This window comes from Gastrolobium bilobum, unplaced genomic scaffold (genome assembly GCF_033153095.1).
Source record: "Gastrolobium bilobum isolate Gb01-03AN ecotype WA unplaced genomic scaffold, APGP_CSIRO_Gbil_v1 utg27444, whole genome shotgun sequence".
NCBI classification, from domain to species: Eukaryota; Viridiplantae; Streptophyta; class Magnoliopsida; order Fabales; family Fabaceae; genus Gastrolobium; species Gastrolobium bilobum.
The window spans coordinates 108,703-121,859 of NW_026895728.1; the positions used below are offsets into that span (position 1 = coordinate 108,703).

At 33.8% G+C, this 13,157-nt stretch overlaps 1 protein-coding gene across 2 annotated transcripts; it reads left to right on the forward strand.

Annotated features, from left to right (window-relative positions):
- Positions 1–7,980: 7,980 nt before the first annotated feature.
- LOC133294669 (delta(7)-sterol-C5(6)-desaturase-like) lies at positions 7,981–12,765 on the forward strand. 2 transcript variants are annotated; one of them, XM_061493394.1, is made up of 3 exons: positions 7,981–8,282; positions 10,183–10,488; positions 12,306–12,765. In XM_061493394.1, exons 1-3 carry the CDS (start codon positions 8,087–8,089, stop codon positions 12,596–12,598), a joined length of 795 nt encoding a protein of 264 aa, XP_061349378.1. In that variant the 5' UTR covers positions 7,981–8,086; the 3' UTR covers positions 12,599–12,765. The 2 variants fall into 2 exon arrangements, with proteins under 2 accessions (XP_061349378.1, XP_061349372.1); XM_061493388.1 differs by having other exon boundaries at positions 7,984–8,303.
- The last annotated feature ends 392 nt before the right edge of the window (positions 12,766–13,157 follow it).

Here is a 13,157-nt window from a genome sequence, read left to right on the forward strand (position 1 = left end):
ACATTAAAATGACATTGGAAAAAAAAACTTTTTACCAAGGAAAGCATATCCAAACCAATGGAATATTTCTCAAGAACAATCATTCATACATTCATCCTTTGACAAAGTGAATATTTCTCTATAGGAATTCAGATTACCTATCTGCTTAAGGAAAAGAAGCACTCAAGTAAATCATTTAATTATAAATTTCTTCTTGACCTTTTTGAAAGTCTGTACTAGGAAACTTGGATACCAATACTTGTGCTGGGAAACTGGGATACCAGCTAGGGGTGTTTGCGGTCTGGATTGGATCAGTTTTAGAAGCAAAAATCATCTGATCCAATCCCTTCGGTTTGATCATGTAATCATCCATTCGGTTTGGATTTCTTTTCAAATCCGATCCGATCCAATCCAATTTTTTTCAGTTTGGATTGGATCGGTTTTCGGTTTTTTGAAAATCCTAAAATTTGCTTCATGATTATTATGCAAATAACATCTTTTGTGTATATTGGCTTTGTAATTTTTTTTTAAATACAAAAGCATAAGATAATATAGTTTTTTTTTGGACAATAAGATATGAAGCTCTGAATAGATGAAATTTTGTTGATGAGATGTGACTAGATTTTTTCTTGGGTTTAGTTGATGAGTTAATGGGTCTTGGGTTTAAAAATTTTAGGGCTATGATTGAGGAAAGACCTAAGTAGGTAGAGGAAAATTAATATATTGGATCGGTTTGGATTGGATCAGTTTTCATCTACCAATCCAAAAACCGATCCAATCCAATTAAAATTTGCGGTTTTTTCGGTTTTCGATTTTTTGGTTTTCGGTTTATTCGGTTATCGGTTTTTCGGTTCGGTCACCGCAGTTTGAATCGGTTTGGATCGGATGATGAACACCCCTAATACCAGCATGTCTTTTTTTCTTGAAAATTGAGAGTAACTTGAGAACCCTTGTGTGATAGGGTTTCAGAATCCTAAAGGATTAGGATTTCGTATTGGAAACTAGGATACCAGTTTGGAAATTTGTGTGAGGGGTAGACTAGGAAATTAGGATACTAGAGAACTCTTTGTACGCAAGTTTCATAGTGGAGTTGCCTGTCGAATTTCAGTATTCGATGTTAGGGCCCGTGGTTTTTCTTTCCTTTTGGGTTTTCTACGTAAAACTATTGTGTTAATATCTCTCTATCCTTATCTTGATTTATTGTTTTGAGTTAATTTTTAATTAGCGAATTATTTTTATAAAACTCAATTCACCCCCCTCTTGAGTTCATTCGGGACCAACAATTGGTACCAGAGCTGTGTTCTCTTATTTGTGCAGGTAACTCCTGAAGAGTAGATCCTAAGATGAACCCCTACATAAAGACCTTCTCTATTTGAAGGAAAGTTCTGAAATTACTGGAAGAACAGGACGAAGATTTTCATAAAAGCTGACAACTACCAAGTTTGGAACATGATTGAAAACGGAGACTTCCAAATCACAAAGAAAGATGAAAACGAAAATATTATTCCCAAATCCATTGCTGAATACACTGATGGAGATTGGAGAAAGCTAGAATTCAATACACAAGCCAAGAAAATTCTTCACTGTGGTCTTGGAACACAAGAGTACAATAAGGTAATGGGATGCAATACTGCTAAGCAAAAGTGGGATCTCCTAGGGGTAACTCATGAAGGAACCAATGAGGTAAAGTAATCTAAAATTGATCTCTTAATGCATCAATATGAATTATTTACCATGAAACCAAAAGAGTCAATTAGAGATATGATTACAAGCTTTACTAATATTGTAAATGAGTTAAGTGCCTTAGGCAGGGAAATCATAGTTGAAGAACATGTCAGAAAAATTCTAAGAAGTCTTCCAAGAGAAGATTGGATGCCTAAAGTTACTACCCTGCAAGAGACTAAGAATTTAAAAACCTTCAACTTAGAGAAACTGGCAGGATCCTTGATGACCTATGAAATGCAACTAGAGTCTCACAAAAAGGATGATGTGAGAATGAAGAATAAATGTATAGCTCTGAAAGCTCAATGCAAGGAGTCTAATGATGATTCAAATGATGAGGAGGGAATTATTATGCTTATGCGAAAATTTAGAAAATACTTCAAGAACCCAAAATACTATGGGAGCTCAAGCAATAAGCAAGTAAAATCCAAAAACTCATCTTTTAAAACTAATGATGGTTGCTACAAGTGTGGAAGAACAGATCACAGGGTCAAAGATTAACTATGTTGGAGAAAGAAGCAAAAAAAGAGAAGAAGACAACAGAATACAAAAATCTTGAGAAGAAAGAGTTTAAAAAAGCGATGATGGCCGCTTGGAGTGACTCTGAATCAGAAGAAGAAGACTCTGAAAGCAGTGAGACTGAAGCAAACATTTGTCTTGTGGCTGGAACTGACTCTGAAGATGAAGACCATGAGGTAAATTTTCTTGAGCTAAGATCATCCATGCATAAGTTGTCCAAGAAGCATTTAATACAAGAATTAGATTTTGTAATAGATAAATACTTAAAAATGCGTGAGTACAATGATGAGTTGTTAGATGGTTTTGGTGAAATGAAGAATGAGCTTAAGAACTTCTTTAAATCTAACAAAGATTTGAAGAAATCAACTAATAGTCTTGAAGAGGAAATTATTAGGCTTAAGAGCACTACTTCTGAACTAGAAAGCGAGAATGCCTCTTTGATAGAGAAATTGCAAGAAACTAAGAAAAAAGAATATGTTGTAATAAGTGATACTCAAGTGGATAAAGAGATTGAGCGATTGGAGGGCAAGGTAGAAGAATTGACTAAAGAAAAAGAGGACCTCCAAAATAAGCTAGAAGCTGCCCTTAGGACCCCCAAGGTAGATAGACCCAATGTGTTGACTGGTTGAACAAGAATTGCAATAAATCTAGGCATGGGTTAGGATTTGAAGAAAATAAGAAAACTCCTTGGAAAACAAAAACTAAGCATGTAGATGTGTATGAAAAAAGAGTATGCTTTCATTGTGGTAATGTAGGACATTTGAAATATGATTGCATGGCTAGATTCAATACTCATGAAAAGAATATATCATACATTAAAAATAAAAATTATGTTTCCACATGCAAAGTAAAACAAAAATGGATTATAAAAGATGAGCTTTCTAATTTTGTTGCAAAGAGAAAAGGACCCAAGCTAGTCTGGGTTCCCAAACCTAACAAGTGAATTTAAGAATGCAGGTTGGAGTGAGGGGGAACAACTTATAGTATCTTGACAATGGTTGTTCTAAGAATATGTCAAGAGATGTTTCCAGATTTGTCTCACTCTAACATTCCAATATGGATATGTGACTTTTGCTGTCAAGTACAAAGGTAAAATCATGAGCATAAGTAAAATTGGTAAGTAACCTACACTTTCCATTGATAGTGTTTATTATGTTAAGAGCTTGTATGCATAATGTTAAGTTGAAAATCATTGTTGCTTATGAGCATAAGAAATGTTGATTACTCTGTTTTTAGATAGCATACTTTAACTTGTTATATCTTGAGTTATAGAACTCCAATTTTAGTGATCTATACTTTGTTGGAAAGCTTGTATTATAAAAAAAAATGATTGAGAACTTTTTTCCTCCCCCAAATGATTGGCTAGTTTTGATGATAGATAAAACATTCTTGATATTTGTTGACCTAATTTCTTCTTCACTACCATATTCAATTGTATTTGCCTCACCATTCACTTCATATGGTTTCTTATTACATGCATTTTGAAGTGTATGCTTTAATTTTATGGTTGTTTGCCATGTTTGTGAGGATATATATCTATGTGTGATTTTCTTTGTGAGGAAGCAATCTAGAACTTGTATGAGTGAAGCTCAAGACTCGTTAGTTGGGATGTTTCATGAGTAACTGAAAATGATATAGGTCCTATCAACACAGGAATGGTAAGACACAATACCTTTTGTTCTGAAAAAATCAGAGAAGTTAAATTCTGGAGCATTATCAGACCAGACAGCCTTAATATTCACATGAAACTGAGTGTTAATCATAGTATGGAACTCAGGAAAAAATTGTAAAACATCAGATTTGGCTCGTAAGAAATAAAGCCAAGTATACCTGCTATAATCATCAACAATGGTTAAGAAATAACGAAAACCATCAACAGAGACAGGTGAAAAAGGACCCCAGATATCCAAATGAACCAAATCAAAAGGAAAAGAACTCATGTTATTATTTGAAACAAAAGGCAAACACCTCTGTTTAGACAAAGGACACACATTACAAAAAGTGTTTGGAATTGTAGACAAGTGCAACATATGTTGTAAAACATGTAAACGGGAAAAAGAGGGATGACCCAAACGCATGTGCCAGAGAGAAGATAATTTTGTGGATGAGACCTGTGCTATAAGACCATTGGAGACGGCATGCAGGACATACAAATTACCTTGTCTCTCAGCCGTCCCAATCGTGTGGCCCGTGGTAAGATCCTGCAAAATACACGAAGAGGATGAAAAAGAGAGATTGAGTTTGAAGGAAGATGTTAAACAACTGATAAATAAAAGATTATATTTAAAATCTGGCACATACAACACGGATGGTAAAATTAAATATGGAGATATGCGGACAGAACCCAATCGTGGCACTGAAATAGAAGTCCCGTTGGGTAGATTGACAAAAAAATCAACAATAGGAGAAGAGGAAAGAAAATGATTGAGGTCGCAACATATATGATGTGTTGCGCCTGTTCTAAGATCCAGGCTGAAGAAGAAAATGAAGGTGACTCACCGGACACGTGAGCAAGAGGAGACAGAAGCAGAATCTCACGAGCAATGGAATTCAGTAACCAGGAAGTGACCATGTTGTTGCATCGAATCCAAAAAGAAGAAAGTAAATCATCTGAGTCTGGTTGAAGAAGTGAGCCATCAACGAATTGGTATTTGTTCTTAGCAGTGAGAGCCATTGACATAGCTCTGCTCCATGTGTGGTAGTTTGTCCCAGTGAAAAGATGAGTGACAAGCACAAGACCTGGATGATTGAAATTGTGCAAATAGTATGGACTGTTTGTGTCCTCAATCGGATTTGTGGTGGTGGTTTCAGAGGTTGCTGGCCCTTGGCCATGGCAAAAAAACCAGAGAAAAAATGGAAATAACCTAGAGGCTCTTGATACCATATTAGAAGAAAAACTGTATATTCATATATGTGTCCCTTCACAAATGATATCTCTAATATATATACAAGAGAAAGAAGCAAATGGAATCTCCTAACAAACTGTAACAAAATGACCAAAGAAAAAAAAAACGAACCACTGTTGCACTAAAGGTGGTTTGTTATAACAGAAAAAGTAAGATAAGAATAAAATAATATCTAACAAATATTAATCTACTAATCACAATCTTAACACTTTCTTTAGCTAGTAATATTTTTCTCAAACGGATAGTATTCTATTGAAAAAATATAATAGGAATTGAATAACTTATCAACATAGTATGTTACTATTTAAACACAAGGTTTCATATTATTTCTTAGTTGGTGCATTACATCAAATTAAAACATTTATTATGCAGGCAATTATTTATTAAATAAGATTTTTTTTAAAGTGAGTGTGACTATAAAATGATTTAGTAATGGTGTAATCATCATTGATTGAATTCAAAGCACATTGTATTTGATGCATATGGATGAACAAGTGAAAATAGACAGCAAAATACAAGATGTTAAGTCATACGAAAAAAAAAATTTCTTAGTTATTTGATTACTAATATACAAAATTTAAAATTTTGAGATATTTATTTATGTTATTTAAATAAAGGGTTTATCATCTATCATTTAACATGACCACAAAAAGTTTCCTACACACACAACATTTTGTGGGGCCCGCAGCAAAAAAAAAAAAAAACTTTGGCACGCAAAACGAATATCTATAACATAACACAATCATTTTTCCTAGGGGTGTCAATATGGGTTTTGTCACGCGGGTCGACCCGTAAAAAAATTCGTGTCGTGTTCGTGTTGGAAAAAATGACACGCAAAAAATTCGTGTCGTGTTCGTGTTTATGAATTCGTGTTCGTGTCGACCCGTATTATTTTTAATTATTATTTTTTTTATTTTTTTATTATTATTTTTTAATTTTTTCTTTATTTTCGATCTATTTTTTAATTTTTTTTTGTCAATTACCGTTTTGTCCTCTATTTTGCGTGTTATTCGTGTCGTGTCGTGTCAACCCGCAAAAAATTCGTGTCGTGTCAGTGTTGAAGATTTTGACACGAATGAAAATTCGTGTCGTGTTCGTGTTGATGTATTCGTGTCGTGTCGAATTCGTGTCGTGTCAAATTCCTGTCGTGTCAACCCATATTGACACCCCTAATTTTTCCTACAACATAACTCTTATAAAACCCTTAAATAAATAACATAAATAAATGTCCACTCTTTCACATGAGAGAATTTAAATCCTAAAATTCGTGCTAATTTTTTTTATAAAAATAGTGAGATTCACAATATTTTTGTGCCTGTTAAAGGAAACAACAGTCTACTATTACGGGAGACTCAATTACCCATATTATATAAGAGTAAATAATAAGTAAAATAATTAAAGCATTATAATAAATATATACTTGTAGTTTAATGGTTAAGTTTTCATGTATTTTTTAATGGTTTTGGCTTAATACCTGTTAAACCAATTTAAAAGCTGCATAATAGTTAGTTTGCTTAATTGATCACTTTGTTGAAAACATTTTTGGTATTACCGTGGTATTGATCAATATATTATTAGCAGGGAAAATGTTTTTTTTTTCTATAAAAGAGGATAAAGTTATTTAATGCAACCTATAGTTACATTATTATGAGATTTAAGTAAAAAAAAAATATAATGTATTTTAAAAATTTTATTGAAATACTTTACAATGTTAGGTCCTAGAAGACCGTATTGCTATACCGTATGGTATGCGCTCAGAGATATCCTAGAGATAGGTATCTTGGTTGGCTTATAGCCAATATCACAATCACCGCACACGAGCAATAGATTTATAACCAAGACGTGGGTGTGTACAGTGTTAGCAGTAATAATAAATAGGTCAAAAAGTGTGTACCTGATATCTTATCTTTAGCTTCTTATTTATAAGGATTATCTTCGTAGACTTGGGTCTTTGAGATCTCTCAATTGTAGTAGAATTCAACTCCCTTACTGTTAGGATAAGGTTTTTATCGTGAGTAATTTTTGTTGTTTGATATTGTTAGGATAATTATATCATTACTTTAGTGGATTCTTAGATAAGCAGGTAGTTAGGATATTGTATATCATACTTAAGTACTAAGAAGCACCGATATTCCTTAAAAATTTTTTCCAACGTATGGGATACGCGTATCAGAAACGTATTGTTTGATAATCTACATCCTGTATCATCGTATCAAAAATGTGTATCAATGCTTCGTAGCTTAAGTATATAAACTTATATTCAGTAGCTATTTGATAGCACACGTTTTATGAATGATCAGATTATTAGACGTACACCGTCATGTATATCATAATAAGTCCACTTGTATATAATTACAAGGCACGTACGTGCATGATGAATGGGAAACAATTAACACCGACATAGAGAGAGAGAGAGAGAGAGAGAGAGGTAGTAGAAAATAGAAATACTGAAGGTGCTCGCTCAACAACAAGAGTTATAACACCCATTAATGGGCGTTTGGTACCGGATAATATTTGGTAACCTGGAAAAGCAAACTTGGAAAAAGTTTAAAATGCGACGTTTGGTACCCAATAAAGGGAAACCTTCCCGAGTAAAAATATTTCCCGGTTGTTCGCTGTTGTGTGTGAAGCTAGGTACGGCAACCAACACACGAACTACATTGATTAGATTAGGTGAAATACTTTTTTGCCCGAGGTTATGAAAAAGGAACCGCGAATATTGGACCAAAATATCCTTCTGTGATTGTATGATCTGGGAACAAATCGAGTTGGTGAAATGACCTGATAGCTGCATGTACAAAGAAACTAACAAGATTGAAGTAAATGTGTTAATCCTTAAATGAAATAGTAAATGGTGTTAATTAAGAAAACATAGTATTCACTCATTTGCATAAACCCTCTTTTCTCTGTCTCTCTCTCTCTCTGTTTCTTCTTGTTCTTCTTCTTCTTCTTCTTCTTTCATGGACGAGTATCGTGAACTCTTCGTGGAAGACACCGACTGGTACAACCGCATATTACTGGGAACATTGTTGCCGCAGTGCGTGTGGGTCCCACTCCCTCGGTTCTTGCAGACATGGCTTCGTAACTACATTGGTGGCGTTCTTCTCTACTTCATCTCTGGCTTCTCGTGGTGTTTCTATATTTACTATTGGAAGGGTAACGTTTATGTCCCCAAAGGTCTCTCTCTCTTCTCTTGGTTTTTTTTTTTTTTTTTTATGTGATATCATCATTTTTTTTGTCTTTATTGGGATTCCTCTTTTTTTTTGTTAAAGATGTCATATTTAGGGTCTGATGTAAAATGGGTTTTGCTTTACTTGTTAATCTGATTCCTTCTTGCTATGATTTTGACTTTTTTCTTTTTGGGCGTTTTTGTTTTTGCTTCACTGTCTGTGTTTCTAGTTTCTTGATTTCAGTCTTCCAGACTGTGATTTCAGTGGTTTATGCTTTTTTTTTACTGTTTCTTTGAAGCTATTCATCTTAGATATACTGTGCTGCTTTTGATAAGTGTTTATGCTGATATCTGGTTTATTTTCCATTAACAGCTGCCTTTGATTATTTTGACAAATTTGATCAGTGTTAATTTTTGTATTTTTCCCTTTATATTTTTATATTAATATTTTTAATAATCCAAAAAAAGAAGAGAGTTTTTTTATTTATATTTTGCAAATGGTTCCTTCTTCAGATTTATTTTCTTGTTTTGGATCTGTATTCTGCTTCACTCTCTCATGTATTGATGTATTGTGTCTTCTAAGGATTGTTTGGAGTTATGTCTTCTAAGGATTGTTTGGAGTTATGAGTGTTCTTTTTTTAAGCTGGTTAATTTAAGTGGATTCTTCCATCTGTTTTTGTGTAACATCTTATTTTAATTGTGACTATGTAACAAATAAATACTCAGTTCAACCTTTAGTCAGATAATATTGATACACCTAATTGGTTCAGGTAGTTTTTCACTCTCCTCAATAATATGCTGGGCAAAAAGATTTGTTCAAGTTTTTGAACTTTCACTGAGCATTAAGCAACTATTAGAGACTTCTGAACTTGTTCTGGAAAAAAAAACACTGAACCAAACATAATGCATGTTCCCGCAAATAAGACATATTGCTGACATTCGGTTAAGTTAGATTACTGAGTAAGAGTTGATCGTATCCAGTGCTAGAATTTATTAGAAGTTGTGGTTTGAATTTTCCTTTTGAAATGGCCACTTATCTTTATGCTTTACTAGAGGGCTTTTATTACACTCCCCTATGGTCTTTCTAAGATGCTGTAGACATCTGTTTTCTGGCTTTTTTTTCATCAGTGGAGAATCCTAATTGTGTTCCTTGTTTGCGGCTTATTTGGGCCATTTTCATTATTACAAATACTAATATGATTTTAAAAATGTGCAACTGTAAATTTTACAAGAGGGATCATACCGCTAAAGGATTGGTTTATTAATCAGAATATTGATGTTTATCGTTGCGTACCTAGATTAATTGACTAGGACCTCATTCAGATAGCCCCTAACAATTTTCTTTAGCTTTTCTTTCTAAATCATAGCAATTGTTAGTTGGCCATAAAGGAGAATTTGAAGTTTGTATTCTACTTCACCTCTTGCAGCTTGATGGCTTGTTGAAACTTAATATAATGGATTATTTTTTACCACAACTTGCCAGATGGCAGAATAGTTATGTTTTACAATCCACAACTAAGAGATAAGCTGATTTTGTGTATCTGTATCTTTGATTTCTACCCTAATAGCTTTACCTCTTGCTTTATGTCATGCGGCAGCATGAAATGTTCTGTTTCTAGATTGCTACTGTCTCAGTCAGTCTGAGTTATTTATATCCATGTTTAACTGGCTCTAAAGGTTTCTGAGTCAGCATATGTCAAACTCAACTAACCAGAACTCGTGTATGGCTTTTCATTGCTAAACTAATGGCTTTTATCGAGTATCCATGTATGTAGTTTTTGTGTCAGATTGTCAGTCTTTGTAGTAGTTCTTTATTTCTGTGTGTAAGGTATTTATAGGACCTTTTGTAACATTGTTTTCTTGATATATTGAAATCTACTGTTGCAGATGCCATTCCCTCACGTAGAGCCATGCTCTTGCAAATATCTGTTGCCATGAAAGCCATGCCTTGGTACAGTTTGCTTCCATGTATTTCTGAGTACCTGACAGAAATTGGCTGGACAAAGTCCTTTCCTAGATTATATCATGTTGGTTGGCCTGCCTACCTTTTTTATTTAGCAATTTATCTAATTATTGTAGAGTTTGGTATTTATTGGATGCACAGAGAGCTGCACGACATAAAACCACTTTACAAACATCTTCATGCTACCCATCATATCTACAATAAACAGAACACTCTCTCTCCTTTTGCTGGTGAGTACATTAAATACTCAGCATTTCAACACTGCAATTATAGTTATGTTAAGCTAAAACTCTATTTATTCATATATTTAATTTTTTTAAACCTTTTAATATCCTTGATAAGAAGATAGTTCATTAAGTCTTTAAAAATTGTTTGTGTATTGTTGGGTTGTTTAATAATTTATGAATATGCTGTGTGGTCGATGACACTGATTTTATGGATAAGAGCTTGGTCAGAATGGCTCAATATGTAATTTTGATGGAGTGTTTTCCTTGTGAACCTTCAAGTTAGTCGCTCATATCACACAACATTATTATGTGGAATGTTAGTTCCATGATATATAGCTCAAAATACTCTAGCTCTGAATTAGAAGTATTCCTTCTAAATTTTATGTCATGAGAGGCATAGATATGTTCTTTTCACACCGAGAGCTAGGGATTTGGGCAGGGAGTGAACTTGATTGAAAAGCTGAGGGGGAAGGATAGGATGCCCTTCCAAAATGGTTGTTAGAATTGTGATTTTTATTCCCCCTAATGACTTAGCTGGAATATGCAGAAATAAACCAATCACTAGTAATATTCTGAAATGCTATTGAAAATCTTCAATATATATTTTTTCCTCTCCTACCTTATGCAATTACTTAGAACTTTGATAACATGCATCAAATGGAAAACAAATTGTCAGAAAAAAGAATATGCATCATTTTTCAACAAGGATTAAAGGGAAATAAAAATGTAGTTACAGACAGATTCTGAAAGGAAGGATATTTTTGTTGGGGATGTGAAGAAAGCTATGGGACAAAATCAATCATATAGATAAGAGATGAATAAATGTACATAAGAGGCAAAGATTTGTACTTTTGTGGGAATCAAACAAATAGTTGTGTCTCTATCATAACATTTTGTTGACATCCCATTTCATGTGACTTTTCTTATTCGTTTTGCCAACCAATGGGTAGACTTTCCTAAATTGGGGTGAGGGTTCAAGGGATTATCTGTTGGCTTTTAATTAAGATTCCTTGGATTCATTATACAAAACTCAATGCAATATGCTATGCCACTTTTCATTTTTGAATCATTAGACACCAAATATTTTCTACGTACCTCTTTTTTATGAATTTTGACCTTGTCTGTTTCTATTCCCAGTGTTGTTTTCAAACACAAGCTGACAAAGTAAATTCGCTGTCTTTCCAAGCAGTTGGTAGTTCAAATGTTGCAATGACACTGCTCTCCTTTCATTTTTGTGGTTTATAACTGGGATGTGTGTACTCAAAATACTAATACCAAAACACTGGCTTAAAGTAAATGCTATTTTACAAATAAGACGGTAATTAACGTAATTTATGTGAATTCATTTTTTCCCCTTACAAATGAATGCATCTAAGGGCGAGCCTTAGAGCAGCTAGTAAAGTTGCTCCTTGTGACCGGAAGGTCATGGTTTGAGTCTGTATAACAGCCTCTTTGCAAAAAAATGTAAGGATAAGGCTGCATATATGCGACCCTCACCCTTATCATTGCAAATTTGGGGGGTCTTGTGCACCGGGATTTACCCTTTACAAATGAATGCATCTCATGCTGCTTGCTAGAAGCAACATTTTCCGTTTTTGGTACCTGGACATTATTCTTTTAATTTATGTCAGTCTGTTTCAATTTGTATATCGTCCTCTCATACGGCTCAGGTTTTGATAAGTACAATCATCTTGATTTTCTCTACCATTGATTTCTTTTTTATCATCACTTTGATCTCAATTATGTTACCACTTTTCTCTAAGGTCCATACATTCCCACCAGATGAAGGATGGACTAACTTTATTTCCCATGTATGTCAGGTATGGCGTTTCACCCTCTTGATGGGATACTTCAGGCATTACCACACAGCCTTGCTCTATTTATCATCCCAACCCATTTTACAGCACATTTAGTGCTCATATTCATTGAGGGCATTTGGACTGCAAATATTCATGATTGCATACATGGAAAGTTATGGCCTGTTATGGGTGCTGGTTACCACACCATTCATCATACTACATATAGGCATAACTATGGCCATTACACCATATGGATGGATTGGATGTTTGGGACACTTCGTGACCCTGAGGAGGATGATGGCAAGGTGATGTGATGAATTGCAGACTCGTATAGTCTTCATTGGTTTATCATGTATGGAGTGTTGAAATGTGGTGGTTCTTTGCATATAAAGCATAAAGATGTTCACTATGTTTTTCCTGTATTTGACTCAAATTGTCACTGTGTCTAACACAGCTTATGTGGTTGAGGTTATTTTCTTTGATGAAAATGCAATTTCTCCACGTTAAGCTTTGTCATGTTTCCTTCTCTTACCCTCATTGTCCATGTGATTATATATATAAACCTCAATTTATATAACAAAAATACTTGGCATGAATATAAATATAATGTGAGAGGTTTAACTTACATCCGTGTAAATCTAATAAGTCTTACATTATTTTTAATAGTTGAGTATAATTACTTTTAATGATTTACGTGAGTAATAAATTAGATTTGTTGATTCTAATAATGGATGTAAGATTTATATTGTATAAGTTGATTATTCCCTGAATATAATAGACTATATGAAATCTACAAAAATAATGTATATAGACTATATAAAAGTTTAATATCGTTTATAACTTGTATTATGAACAAGGGAATTTTTTTTATTT